At 40.4% G+C, this 14,829-nt stretch overlaps 2 protein-coding genes across 7 annotated transcripts in view; both read left to right on the forward strand.

The window, feature by feature from the left end:
- The first annotated feature begins 633 nt into the window (after positions 1 to 633).
- Positions 634 to 12,004, forward strand: RABGGTB (Rab geranylgeranyltransferase subunit beta). Of its 3 annotated transcripts, XM_081009010.1 has the most exons (10): positions 1,201 to 1,217; positions 2,174 to 2,264; positions 3,123 to 3,230; positions 4,518 to 4,715; positions 5,265 to 5,370; positions 5,979 to 6,031; positions 6,858 to 6,968; positions 8,262 to 8,387; positions 9,439 to 9,588; positions 11,008 to 12,004. In XM_081009010.1, exons 2-10 carry the CDS (start codon positions 2,250 to 2,252, stop codon positions 11,146 to 11,148), a joined length of 1,008 nt encoding a protein of 335 aa, XP_080865136.1. In that variant the 5' UTR covers positions 1,201 to 1,217; positions 2,174 to 2,249; the 3' UTR covers positions 11,149 to 12,004. The 3 variants fall into 3 exon arrangements, with proteins under 3 accessions (XP_080865137.1, XP_080865136.1, XP_080865135.1); XM_081009011.1 differs by lacking the exons at positions 1,201 to 1,217; positions 2,174 to 2,264 and adding an exon at positions 634 to 762; XM_081009009.1 differs by lacking the exon at positions 1,201 to 1,217 and having other exon boundaries at positions 1,564 to 2,264.
- A 2,253-nt stretch (positions 12,005 to 14,257) lies between these two features.
- MSH4 (mutS homolog 4) overlaps positions 14,258 to 14,829 on the forward strand; it is a 30,739-nt gene continuing 30,167 nt past the window's right edge. For 3 of the 4 annotated variants that reach the window (XM_081008962.1, XM_081008964.1, XM_081008963.1), the window contains exon 1: positions 14,260 to 14,585. In XM_081008962.1, the coding sequence (XP_080865088.1) occupies positions 14,366 to 14,585 (220 nt within the window). In that variant the 5' untranslated portion in view covers positions 14,260 to 14,365. Of the gene's footprint in view, positions 14,586 to 14,829 lie in introns of all 4 variants that reach the window. The other variant, XM_081008966.1, reaches the window with a different exon arrangement.

The raw sequence follows: 14,829 nt of genomic DNA on the forward strand, positions 1-14,829 counted from the left end.
AATCTACTCTTGCAAATCATTTTAAAACATCTAACTTTTATAAGAAACCAACATCTATAATTTTGAGAGAGCGAAACACTTAAGTAAGAAAATGCATATTAGAATTATCTGTTTCAAAAGCTTCTTTCCTTTTTCTACATATTTATGCATAGGGCAAGTGTTCACAGGCAGTCAGGGTCCCTTCTTTAGTTCTGTCTTGCGACTTTTAACTTCCAGGGATGCCTTTGTGCTGCCCCAAGGAAACACTTCCACGCCACGGCTCAGTGCAAACAGGCATCAAATTAGGAATAGTTTGGGTCATGATGGCACAATCCCCAAAGGTCAACTCCTTTCGTGTTTTTCTGATCGCGTGAATATGGGGCTTGATAGAGCCCGTGTCGTTCCTGTGGAAAGGAATTCACCCAGGACAAATGTCCCCATTCGTCTCCTTCCGCGTTCAATATCTACTGCAAAAAGCAATAAATAAATACTGAAAGCAATAAAAAGAGAAGCGGAGAAAACGCTAGTTACGGTTTCCAGCGGTGAAGAAACCTATTCAGGGGAGAGGGGGGAAAGCCTTGCCATTTTAAACGGCAAAAACCCTCCCCAAGGCTTTTAATAACGTGGGCCATAAGCAGCGCCTCATACATTTACGAACGTCACTGCAGGCATCACAAGGACAGCTATACTGGGGGTCCTCGAGCCGGAAATGGCGTTCTCTTCCGGCCGAGGGGGCGCGTGCGCGCTGGGCGCAGGGCTGAGTCCCGCAGATGTGCCAACATGGTGAGTAGCGAGTCGCGTTTTCCTCCCCTCCGCTCTCACGCGAGGGCGGTTTCCCCTCTCCCTTCACCCCGCCACCCCAGTTCCGCGAGCTGTGAGGGGAAACGAGTCGGTCGTGCCCGCGTAGCGGATGTGCTACGTCGGGTTTTCGGTAGACGGTCTGGCATGTGGGGGGGAGGGGGAGGGAGGATAATAGAGCCTGCGAAGGAATAGCTGAGTCTAGTGAAAGACGGGTTGGGCGATGATTGGCCACTCGGTCCGCCAATCAAGCGGTTGGCCCGTCTGCGGCCTAAGAGCTGGATAGGGACGTGCCCGCCCTTCAGAACCTGCGCGCGGCGCCCCCGAGGGAGAGTCACGTGGCTCTTTCAGAATCTCGCTCGCGGAGCCATGGAGGGTCGCATGCTGGGAGCCGTGCACGTGGCGTGGCCTCGCTTCGTCTTCTCTCTCTCCAAGCAAAGGTTTTTGTAATGGGATTACTAGGGATGGTCTCAAAGGGTTGCGGGCACTCTTCCCTTGATCGCTGGCGGTAAAGGGCTGTGCGGGTTGCAGGCACGAGGGCTGCGGGTTCGGCCGCCATAGTAAAACATCGCCTCGCCCTTTGCTTAAGAAGCGAATAACTGCACCAAGTGGTGCTTTTCTTTTTTAATGTAGAATTGCTCTTTATTTTAAAGCGGCATATTGCGCAGCATAAGATTGCAATGTAACCAAAGGCACGTAATTTTAAGCAACAGAATGGGGGGGGGGTTATTAGTTGCTAAAAATAGGCAGCGTGAATTTTGGTAGGCTATCGCAAAGCTGTTTGTTAGCATTTGAGAGCGAATGTCTTCTTCAGTATGGCTGTGGTAGGATTTCCTGGAACTGTTAAAAAAAATAAATCAAGATTGTAGTTTTAAGCTGTGCTTTATTATTTAATGCTTATAAAGTGCCTTAACATTTTCTGAGAGACTAGATACAGTAAAAGAATGCCCTTGCCCACAAGCACATGCTCTAATAGACTTGATAGAGAAGAGCATTGGGAAGAAAATGGAAAGAAAGCTTGGGGGAAAGTGGCTGATAGACGGAGCCTGGTTGACCAAAACGTTCTTCTGGGAACTGGGTATAACCTCTCAGTGGCCCTTGGTCTCCTGGATCTTGGTAGAGGCCAGAGTGTTGCCTTTCAACTCTAGTCCCAGATGACTGGTGCAGACTGGCTTTTTTCTGGTAGGCTGTTTTGCAAAGCTGTTTTGGCCTAGATGAGAGTAACATTCTTTTTTCACTGCTTTAGCAGATCCACAAGCTACCAGTCCCCAAGTATATATGAACTGCTACCACCTCCTTTCCTAAACCCACCCCACCCTGAAGCCACATGGCTTCTTTATTCTCACATAAGTGGAATGCTTCATGGATGTGTGAAATGCTCTGTGTTGGATTCCAGAGTTCCTTAAAACAGCAACAAAGGGAATGGCATCTGAGAGGACTTTTGGAGACCCAAAACCTTATAGATTTGGTTTATGTTTATAGATCAGGTATATGTTTCAATTTTACATTGCCCATTTAATGAGCGTAAATTCTTTTTCAGCTCCTCATTAAACTTGTAAGCTTTTTGCAATTATTTTCAAATTTTTTCAGGGTCTTACTCTTCTGTATCTTTATTTTCTTCTTTCTTTACACGCCCCTTCCATCTACTTTGTTCTTTTGGGAAAATTTGTCTTTTTAAGGTTTTGTATAGTTTGTAGTGATTTTTGATGTTGTATAAGTAAAAGTGGATGCCTTGTTCTAAAAAAATATATTGGTTAGTACAAAGAAATACAAAGTCTGACTTTGCATATGTTTGTAGTTGCCAAATTCTCCATGTTGTGTAAGCATGGTAGAGGTGAATGTACATTGCCTATGAGTCAGCACTTTGGTATTATTGCTGGATTTCACATTTCTAATTTATGTTGGGGAACATGTAGTCAAGAAGATGTAATACAGGGTAATCACCTGCTCCTAGAATTAGAAATTAGAATAGCCTTTCCTAAATACTCCCCATTCTTTTTTTATTCTACCTATACTAAGCATTAATTATGAGAATTCATTTTATTTATGATGTATACAGTGCTATTTTCCTAGAAAAAGGTGCCAGAACATCACTTGGAAAATATGTTTTAGAGGCATAAATGCTTACATAGTGTACGAAACTTTTATAGCCAATTGCGTAGGTACAGTAGCGTTTCTTTACTACAAAACCAAAGAAGCAAAATATATGAAGGATCTTGAGAAATTCCTGAAGTGTATGCACACATCACTTCTGCCATTTGTTTAATTCGTTTTATGTCTGACATGTTACATGCAATCAGATTTAGGGGAAAATGTGAAAATAATTTCACCATATTATTTTTAAGGGAACGCCACAAAAAGATGTCATAATAAAAAATGATGCACCAACTTCCTTATTATTGGAAAAACATGCGGACTACATAGCAGCTTATGGAACAAAGAAAGATGATTATGTGAGTACCGTAATATAAGCTTGGTAGCATTTTTAATTCTTTTATTACAGTATAGTTCATATGACTATTAATATATTGAGTAAAAGAGTAGGTTTATTTGTGACATAAAGTGCAAATGGTTTCTCTAGGTCGGTGATGTAACCTGGCATGTATTATCTGACTACAAAGTTGAAGATATACTTATTGATCTGAGACCTAAGAAACGTTTATTTAAGTTGATTATTGAATGTGAAAAAAATGTATTGCACTTGTGCTGAATCTGGCAAACTTCTACATGTCTACAAAGAAGTAAACCCACCTTAGTTCAATGGGACTGACTCCTTGGTAAGTGTTTATAGGAAGGCAGCTACAGTGGATTATATATTCTGTGGTGTAGTTTGCATAAAACAGTAAATCAGAATTAAGCAAACTGGCTTACTGGGAATGAGCAAGTGTGCTTGTGCATACTGTTCAAATTGTGTCTGCCCACCACATTTTGCTTTACCATGAGGAAATGAGTGTAGGCATTGCATGCAAACCTAGCATCCATAGTTTGTTTCCCTCAAACAGACCACAAAAACAAGATGAGAACAAACCATAGTTTACAATTTTGTGCACACCAAGCCAGTAAATATTTAGGCAGCTATTCTGAAACCTCCACTTGTTGGAATTTATGCAAATATTAAGAGCCAAGTTCACAGTATTATTTTATAAATTGTTCTAATCTTGATATGAATCTGTTGTAATGATTGAAAGCCTCTCAAGGGAGAACCTTGTTAAATTGATTATAGTGCAACTTACCAGTGTCCTATCTGCAAACATTAGCATGAAGGGCAACTTGGTTTTAAGTGACTGGAAAAGTTTGAGCAATAAATGTGCAGTAAGTACTTCTGTGTTATGTAGCATCCATATTTCTTTTGCTGCTGCAGAGGTTGAAAGCTGTTGTATTGTGCTTTAACACTCAAAGCAATTTATAGATCAAAACATTTATAAGCACTTCACTTAAAAAAATTCAGTTCTTAGAATACAGTTCAGTACACATCTCCCTTGATTTTAAAAATGGCCATTTACAAATATGAGCCATAAACAGATATAGGGAGCCTTCTCTAGCAAGGCCTTGTGCTGGATTGGTGCTAAAAGTGAGTATAAAAATGAGGGGCAATTTAAAACTGGCCGTTTAAAACTGCTTTTAAAGGGAATGAAATCAAGCAGCTTGGTGTTTGGGGGATTTCTGAAACTACTAAATGCGAAGTTACATCAGTTTTATACTATATCACTTTAGGAACTAATCCGTTATACTTTTTTTAGGAATACTGTATGTCAGAATATTTACGAATGAGTGGTGTCTATTGGGGACTGACTGTGATGGATCTCATGGGGCAGCTGCATCGGATGAGCAAAGAAGAAATTCTGGCATTTATCAAATCGTGCCAACGTGAATGTGGTGGCATAAGTGCCAGTATAGGTCATGATCCTCACCTATTATACACACTTAGTGCTGTCCAGGTAAGCTCATGAGTAATAGTATTGGTTTAGTGAATTAATTTATCTTTATTAATGGTGAACTTTCTGAGGCTATAATATTGATTATATTGTAGGAAAATTAAATAGTATCAGTGTGGGTACATCCTGTTTCAGAGATGCATCTTAATTACTTGAGGTTTCTTTTGGTGAAGCTTCATCTGTAGCTGGCTAAAAAGCAATGTTATTGCAGGCCTTTTCTACAAATACTGAAACGGTTGGCACAGTTTGACACATTTTGTGCCTTAAAAGCATGAACACGGCTGCTTGGGTCAGTGATGAGATTTAACATCTTTATCTGAATCTAAAGTTGATGTGGTTTTTAACACATAGCTCTAGAATTACTCTGAGACCTGAGAATATTTCATGAAAATAGGGGAAGAATGCATCACCGAAGGGAAAACAATGTAGCAATAAAAAGTTAATTCTTTTCATGATGTTTGGGGTGGAGTTTGAAATACGCAAATATTTGAAAACAATTTGAAGTAGTTCTGGAATACACTAACATTTAATTTGACTGGTTTTGTTTTTCAGATTCTAACTCTCTATGACAGTCTCCAGGTTGTTGATGTAAATAAAATTGTTGATTATGTAAAGAACCTACAGAAAGAGGATGGATCGTTTGCTGGAGACATATGGGGTAACATTTTCTAACTTGCATTATTGGATGTCTTTTTTTCCCTTCAAAGAATGCAAAACCACATGTTTGGCTTTCCTTTTGTATCATGCACAATCCGCGGTGTGAAAGTTCAGTTTTAGAGGGGTTGTCAATAGTATTCCCATATCCATTTTTACTGATTCAGTAGCTTCTCAGGTCTGTGATGATTTTTGGTATATATCTGATAGTAAAGTTGATGTCTGTCACCACTTTAGCTCTAGAATTACTCTGAGATCTGAGAATAATATTGTTACACCTTTAATGCTTTTAAGATCCCATGATTTTCAGCTTATTATTTTATCTACAAGCAGATCAAACTAGTACTTTACTAGTACTAGTAATTAAGAAAGTGCTGATATGCTTATTGAAAGGTTTTACAATAAAAATAATTTGGGGAGGTTACTCCATTTCACTACAGAATCGTTTCTGTGATGCTACATAACAAATACTTAATGAAAGTAATCTTTGGGGGAATTAGAAAATAGGAACAAGGGAATAATTCCATTTAAAATGCTTTTTTGCATCTGTTTGTTTATTGAATTGCATAAATGCTTTGTCAAGATGAAAACTTAGTTTATTTTTTCCTGCAGGAGAAATAGACACGCGGTTTTCCTTCTGTGCTGTTGCAACGTTGGCTCTCTTGGTGAGTCCTTTCATCAGTGGCAGTCGTGATTTTGAAATACATGTTTAAATTACAGTGGGCAAAGAAGACTTTCAAATAAACTGTATTTCCTTTAGGAGGTAAGAAGTTCTCCAGCATATCACAAGCAAGCTAGCAACTTGAAATACTTCCAGAGTTGCAAACGGCAGCAAGTACTCATGACATGTTAGTTGTTCTGTACTGACCAAGTCAGTATGGTTATATTGGAGAGGAGGTTAGAAGAGCATTATGTGGAAAGGCAAAAGCAAAGTATTTTAATGAATAAATGGTACAGCATCACATTTTGGTATTTTCTATCCCAAAAACCCTAGTATACAAGGTCTTCAGAGTGCTGTATTCTGTGGTCCTCCTTATTTTGCTCATCTAAAGTGTACTTAGGATAGCATTGTTTCAGCTTTTGTGTGCTGTGGTTCATACATGAGAGACAGGTTTTTTGTAAAAAGAAGAATTTGGTAAATAACAGTACTGTGCTATAGAAATATATTACATGATCTTTGTCATATTTTTTTCCTTTGTGATATGTTGTGAAAGGAAGCTTCTCCCAGCCCCCCAGTGGTAAGGAGCTGTAGGCAGGGATAGGTTTGGGATACTTGCTTGTCTAGTGACCTGTAGAGAACAAATGAATCTCAGGTTCATCTGCCAATTTCCTAAGAAACGTTCCCCCCCCATGCCATTCAAGTGAAAATTGCAGACATTAATGACTTTCACACAGAAATATATTACAGGGATAGCACTAGTATGTTTGGAGTTGAATATCCTTGGTATTAAAATGGAGGAAACATATTACAAGGATTTTACTGCCTTTCAGGGGAAACTGGATGCAATTGATGTGGACAAAGCAGTAGAATTTGTGTTGTCCTGTATGAACTTTGATGGAGGATTTGGTTGTAGACCAGGATCTGAATCTCATGCAGGGCAGGTAAGTAGTTCTGCTTCTTAAATAAACCTTGCAAGGGATTATTGATGCCTGTTGACACCAATTAACATACTAACCTATTTCTGTTCAGTTTAGTTATTTTAACTCAAGTATTTATCAGCTTCACAAACTTCAGATATGCAAACCTTTAAGATGTCCTAAATCCTGTATAATGTAATGCAACAGGGAACTATTTTCCCCAAATATGCCTAGAAGTAGAACAATTTGCAAATGTTGCACTTCATGGGATGGAGGAAGGAAGGGTGTGATTTGTAGAGATGTCTATCCTGGTTCCCGTGGTGCTAAATATTTCCATTATTTATTTGGATGGAGGCTAGGAACTGGAGTCTGAAATAGGAAAACTGAACTCGGTTAGGTGTCCAGTATTAAAATAGAGCAGCTTATGTATTTTTATATTTACCTGTGAAAACAAAAGTAACTGTATTAAAACTAAAGTATTAAGCTGGAGGAGGAACTCTAATTAGGATCTTACCTGCTTTTATCTTTGGAGGTCCCACCATGGCATCTGATTGGCAAGTAAGATGCCTCTATACATAAGGTGTTGTGCCTAGAACCTCAGAGTAACCCATCCTTCCATGTTCAAAACTAACAGCACAGAACCACCTGTTGGTGCTGCAGTGGTGTTTGTCCCCTCATGCTAAATTCTGTATTCATAGGTATGGGCACCGAACACTAAACATATATTGGTTTTAAAAGGGTGAGCCTCAGTTCTTTCATTTTCCCGTTCTTCTGGCACTGCCACAAGTCTGGTGGATGTTTGGAAGCATTCACTTCCATTTACTGCAGCTTTTTGTGACATTCAAATCTAAACAAATTGTTCAGTGACTTTAGTCTGTTTGAAATTGGTTTATGAACCTAGCTTGTTTTCACCAACTTCAGTTATATTAAGCACAGTTGTTGTTTTTCTAACGTAATGCTAAACTGCTTAACCTAAAAGATGCAGAAGCTTCTGATCTCCAAGTGGCCATTCCAAAGAACAGGGGGTGAAGGAGAGAGTGCTTGAGCTCAAAACTAGTTGTGGATTGTCCTTATCGAACTAAGCCATGGTTTAAAGTTGCATGCAGACTGGTCCATTATCTTGCTGAATGCTACACATTTCTAGATGTGTCTCAATATATAATTTTGATTTAAAATTTTATTAATGAAAGATGCTGACTAATTTCTTAAGTAAACATTTTTGCACAATTGGTTGGGATTCTGCATTGTAATCTTCCTTTGTTTCACCTGAGTAGCTATATTTTTAAATAGACATGAACTTTATATCTGTAATTTTAGATCTATTGTTGCACAGGATTCCTAGCCATAACTGGCCAGTTACACCAAATAAACGCTGACCTGCTAGGCTGGTGGCTTTGTGAACGCCAGTTGCCATCTGGTGGTCTTAATGGAAGGCCAGAGAAGGTATTAAGTTACATTTTATATTTTATATACTGTATAGATGGAGGGGCCTGTGGTGGGGGAGTAGAACTAGTAGTCCATAAGTAGATTTCCTAAAGAGTGATTTTGGTAAATATATTATCACTATTTTAACTTTGATCATAGTCTGTAGAATTGGATTCCTCTTTCATAATCTTCTTAATATGCACCGTTAAAAAAAGGTACAACAATTGAGCAAAAGTTAGCTTGCAGCAAGTAAATACACTGAAAGACAGTTAATGTGTCTATTATATTCGGGATCAGGTTTGGCAAACTTGGTGCTTCACGCACATAAACAATTCTGTCACAGCACTAAAATAAAAAGTCTTTGGAGCTATGGGCCCCACTGTATTGATGGGTTATGAATAAGAACCTTAGTCTTTCTCACTTCTAGCAATTTACTGTTTGATGCAAGCTTATGGAGGCAAGCCACTCAGAAAGTCCTTGTTTGCATCACTGCTTTAGGCAAGCATTGTGAAATGTTTCTAGTTCTAGTGGAAAATAGGATGTCAAAGTATTTCACATTTTTTTTAAGGGTATGACATGACATCAGGATTTGAGTATTTTTATATATATCTTTAGTCCGTTATCTTAGTCTGTTTAATTAGGAACATAAGCATAGCCCATTGTATTTTAGGACGGTTTAAATTTAGCTGTGCACATGTTCAGTGGAAGGATAGGATCAAAAAGAAAACTGGGTGTAATTCTACTGAAACGGAATAGACTTCCTGAAAGATACGATGTGAGTTTTATCCCACTAAGTCACACTCGTGAGTAGATTCATCAATATGTTTAGCATTTGCATATTACAACATTTGTCTTAATACTTTAAAATTGTAAACCACTATGGCTGTCTTGGCAGAAAGGTGGTATACAAATGCAGTAAATAAAATTAAATATATTAATTTCAATCTGTCTACACAACAACCCTTTGTGTCTTTATGTGGTTGTTTCTCACTACATTCAACAGTTAACCCGATCTTGAGATTATAATTGCAATTAACCTAACCTATATTGCCATTATTATATTTGCTAGTTACCAGATGTATGCTATTCATGGTGGGTATTGGCATCCCTGAAGATTATTGGCAGGTTGCACTGGATTGACCGAGAGAAATTGCGCAGTTTTATCTTGGCTTGCCAGGATGAGGAGACCGGAGGATTTGCTGACAGGCCAGGAGATATGGCAAGTTACTAATCTTCAATACTTTTTATTTAACTAAACCAGGGTTTGCCAACATTTTTCAGAACTTGAATTTTTGAGGGAGTGCTGGGGGGGGGTACCACCCGCTTTTGTCACCTCTGAGTTGCGCTCTCTCACACAGACGCACAGCAAAGGTGTGTGTGCATGTGTACTTTGATTCTACTGAATCAGAAGATCGATTTGATAAGCAATCTTAAGCCTTGAAAAGCACATACACTTGGAAGAAAAAGTAGAAAAGAGTGTCACTCTCCTAACTTCATCTTGATGTACTTTTCAAGGAATAAAAGTGGCCACCCTCATGAGCAGGGGGCAATGTGGGGGGGGGGGAGGCAGAACTTGGATGTTTTGTGGGTATCAAGGAAAGGCCTCAGAGGCACTATTAAACTACAGTAGTACCTTGGTTTTAAAACAGAATGCGTTCTGGAAGTCCGTTCAACTTCTGAAACGTTCGGAATCCAAGGCGTGGCTCCCGATTGCGCAGGTGCGCCGGAAGCCATAGCGGAAGCTGCATCAGATGTTCGGCTTCCAAAAGAACGTTCGAAAACCGGAATGCTCACTTCCGGGTTTCGATCGTTCGGGAGGCAAAACATACGAATACCAAGGCGTATGACAACCAAGGTACAGGTGTCATGATGTATGTTTGACAATTCTAAACTAATAACGCAAAATTTGAGGATCTTTAAAAGGAGCCATACTCTACAAAAACAGATGTAGTGGTTCTGGATCACTCAAGAAGATAAGGCAACAGATATAATTTCATATCAGAAGTTGAGCTGATTTAGGCCCAGGCCCAGGTGATACTTAATAGATAACTGCTTGGGGGGGGGGTGTTCTGTATAGGATATAGCTAATCAGATATATTCAAAATACTGGGCCTGTAAGTTGAGATCCAAAAGGCTTCATGCACTGAACATGGATACTTTTTAGCTCCTCCCTCTGTCAGTCTCTTGGAGCTCTATAATCATCTCATCTAAAGGCCACAGGATCCTCTGGAATGAAACCCTGTACAAGGGTTGTCACTAGAAGGTGTTACGTTCTTGAATATGCATGGGCATCTTACTACAGAGGAAGTGCTTTCCCTGTCTCTTCTGTCATAGAGCCTTTTAGGCGGTTCTTGTTAAGCGTGTGTCAATTAAAGGAAGCAACAGAGCTATTGGAATTTTTGGCTGGCTTCTAGGCTATTGCAATCTGGGTATCAGTTGCCTATAAATTCAAACAGTTAACTTTAATCTCACAGTTTATTCGGAATTTGAGAGACGTCAGACAATAAAATATCTTATTGCAGCTTTCTGCCTTATTTAAATCTTCAAATCTATTAATGCACACCCACTAACCTTTTGAAAGTGCGAAGCCATGGAAAAACCTCCTTGTGTATTTAATATGCACCTTGGTATGTTGTAGGTGGATCCATTTCATACCTTGTTTGGAATTGCTGGACTATCATTACTGGGAGAAGAACAAATTAAGCCTGTGAATCCTGTGTTTTGTATGCCTGAAGATGTTCTTCAAAGAATAAATGTACAGCCAGAACTTGTAAGCTAGGTTTTGATGTGCACAATTTTGCCATACTCAGCTGCTTTGAATTTTCTGTCAAAAGACATTTCTAAATGTGTTTACATGATAAATTACCACTTTACTGTAAGCACTGTCATTTTGTATCTGGATTGTATCCAAAGTAAATAAACTGAGTGTTACATGTGCTTGAGGTTCTCAATAACAGATGTAGACATATGTTTAAATGTATTTAAATATGTTTGCCTCCGGGCTCCATTCCAGTCATGCTACATCGAAATATACTGTACTAGACACAATAGAAGAATACTTGAATTGTGTGACTTGATATTTATGACACAATCATTCACTCATCTTAGTGACAGCATGTACTGGACAGTGAATTGTCCTAAGCACTGTTTCTATCGAAAGAAATTAACTTGCTAATGCCAGTGACACTTTATGCACTTGAGTTCCTGTTTAGGATCTGACTGCTACACTTTTTTATCCAATTTCAATCACGTGTTCTAGTTTTACATAACTAGAAATTTTATGGTACTTGGACAACTGCTTTCTACTAGTGACATTCAGTGAAGATTAATTACATTAACTTGTTTTGAACTAATGGCCTTGCTGAATTTTAGAATTTGTTCCTTTGCTCTAATGTATTTATTGTAACTGTGGCTTGAAGCCCAGTTTCAGTAGCACTTCAAATGGTTGTATATAGTCAAGAATAAAGCTATAGAAGAATATTACTTTCTGCAGGATGAATTATCTGCTTCCACTGGAACTCTAGAGGTGCTTCCATTTCACATTTGTCACAATTGTGCATTTGTAACTTGGCTGAAATCTTCTGAGTATGAAATGGGATTCTGCTTCAAATAAATTAAAGCTAATTATGAAGTAACTACTTGAAGTACTAATGGTCCATTGGAGACAATGTTGTTTGTACTTTTCTTGTTGACAAGTCATTTTGTGAAAAATTGGTTTCCGACTGGTTATGACATTTGGGGCTTTCTGTTTAAGAAAAAGTAAGCAAGGGAGGCCACTGATGGAAGTGTACAAAATTATGCATTTTGTGAAGAAAGTGTACAAGAGTGGTGGTTGTCTCCCTTTCTAGCAGTAGTAGAACTTGAGGAAGGCCAAATAATTTCACACAGTACATAGTTGAATTGTTGAAATCGCACCCACAAGATGTAGTGATGCCTGCTAACTTGGATAGCTTTAAAAGAGGATTAGACCAATTCATGGATGGAGTAAGGCTATATTCTGCTTCCACAATCTGAGGTAGTATGCTTTTGAATAGAGTTACTGTGGATTACAAGTGAGGAAAGTTGTAATGCTTTCAGGTGTGCTTGTGGGCGAAGAGGCACCTGTGCACCACGAGAGCAATACTGTGTTAGATGGACCTTTGGCTTTTATCCAGTTGGCTCTTAATTGAATATTATGGTTGCATCCTTGGAACTGCATCCTTGGAATAGTGTACATCAGAACTGGAAATAGGGCAGGTTGTATCCAACAAAGTTGTTCAATTAGCACAAGCCTCCAATGAGGCTTTCTTTCCCTGTGCTCTCCCAAATCATCCTCATAGGATATCTCTCCTCTCACTTGCAGGCCCTCTAAAATTTCCAGAGAAGATGTAGGGTTGAGCAGGATAAGAGAAAAGTCTTGTTGCACAAGGGGACATTAACACCTGTTACATTGGCTGCATCATTGATATTTTAGATTTGAAGTGAAAGCCAGACATTTTGGTACTAATTACAGATAAAGGGCAGTGGTGCTAAAAATCTCTACATGTGTTGAAGAAATGAGAACCCCTTTGAGACACAATGTATCCTGGAGGGAAAAAAGAAATGTTAAACCTGCTTTGAGGGCAGAAAGGCCAATGCTTATGACTGAAATACCTAACCACTATCTCTAATGCATATATACCATCCCTACTGCAGTACAGTGGTACCTCGGGTTAAGAACTTAATTCATTCTGGAGGTCTGTTCTTAACCTGAAACTCTTCTTAACCTGAGGTACCACTTTAGCTAATGGGGCCTCCTGCTGCCGCAGCACGATTTCTGTTCTCATCCTGGAGCAAAGTTCTTAACCTGAGGTACTATTTCTGGGTTAGCAGAGTCTGTAACCTGGAGCGTCTGTAACCCAAGGTACCACTATACAAAAATTTTCTCTCTTCATCGCAGCTTCTCCTTGGCTGGTTTGCTAGATCTTTAGCTGGAATTTATGCTAACGTTCTTCATAAACTCAAGCCCCTATCCTCATCCCCCCTGCATTTCTAACAGCGTCAGATTAGTATAAGGCTGCAAGCAAATACTGTAGTGTAAATTGGGTTTAAAGTGTATTTTGCTTGGTGAAACTGCGGGAAGTTCATGAAAGGGAAATTTCCTGGTCCTTTCCCTGCAGCCACTTGAGCCCCCCACCCCCAAATCTGGAAGATAGAACGATTTGTAGTGGGGCTGTTAGAAAAGCCAGCATAGGAAACCTGCACAAACTTGTGTTTTCAGTTTTCCCTAGCCACATTCTGCAGATAGTCATAAAGAAATTCCTCACAAGTTTTTTGGGGGAGGGGGCTGCAGATAGGACGAGGGAATGGAAAATTACTTTGTGGGCCATTCCCTAAGTTGGGGACAGCCGACGTGCTGCCTTCCAAATGTTGGGCTACAGTTTCCACCATTTTTTTACTACTATGATGCATGCGTTGCCCTGTACCCTTCAGAACATAACGAGTTTTCTTCATACATAAAGGGAAGGCCGCATGCTGTTAGGCCTATGAGGCAGGAAGAAATGACAGTCGGTCAAAGGGAGAAGCAGGCGCTGCCGCACTTCACGAACCTCTAGCCGGCACTAACGCAAAGCCATTGGGGTCACCCGCTGTCCCTGGGCGGCGCTGAAGCCTCGAGAGGGATGGACCGTACCACCTTAAACCTGCAAGCGGGGTGGAGGGGAATCACATTATTATTATTTTGCAGTGCTCTCCATGTGGAGAGTGGTCGGGAAATCCCCTTAAAGAAGGAAACCAGAGTTGCGTGGATGTAGGTGAGGTGTACTCGGTGTCTTTACTGTCGTTGACCGTAACAACAACTACCAATGTTCCCCTCCCCTCCCTCTGTTGGCTGAAATGGATCAGCTCGTTCAACCGTTTTTCCCGCCGTGCGGATTCCTGGCTCTATGCGAGCCGGGGGCTGGGGGAATAAACCCACGAAGGCTTCGAGGCTGCTGCTTCTGGCTTCAGGGTGGGGAGACGTTTGAACAAGCGTTCAGATGGAAGAGGTTTCGGCAGCCTCCACCTCCTTCTCGGCTCCCTCCTCTTCTTCGCCTTGCGCGGAGCGTCGGCCCCGTGGCCTGCTCGGGTCGGAGCAGGCGCCTGCTGGCCGCGGCGGCGACCCTCCGTCTTCCTCGGACGAGCAGCCCCTTCGCCCTCAGAGAGACCGAGGCTCCCGCAGCGGCTTCATGGCGCCCTTCCTCTCAAGGGGGCTGGAAGGTGGGAGAGGCAGTTTCTCTCCTCTGGGTTAAAACAGACACACCGTCAGCTTGAGTTCTGAGGGTTCAAAGGCAAAATAACAACTGGTTCTGTTGATAAGCAACCTAAGGACGTGTTCAGCTATGCCTGCCCTTTCCCAAAACCACCTCAGTTGCAGCGCTTTAAATTGGTTAAGTGCTGCACAATTCCAGATTTCGTCAATCTTATTGCTCTTCCAGAAGACCCCATATTCTGGGTTTATTCA

Source organism: Podarcis pityusensis, assembly GCF_964106645.2.
Source record: "Podarcis pityusensis genome assembly, chromosome: 6".
NCBI lineage: Eukaryota > Metazoa > Chordata > Lepidosauria > Squamata > Lacertidae > Podarcis > Podarcis pityusensis.

Coding starts and splice junctions, on each gene's coding strand:
- RABGGTB (XM_081009010.1), top strand. Junction 4,716..5,264: donor ACACACTTAGTGCTGTCCAG/GTAAGCTCATGA, acceptor TTTGTTTTTCAG/ATTCTAACTCTCTATGACAG. Junction 5,371..5,978: donor GTTTGCTGGAGACATATGGG/GTAACATTTTCT, acceptor TTTTTCCTGCAG/GAGAAATAGACACGCGGTTT.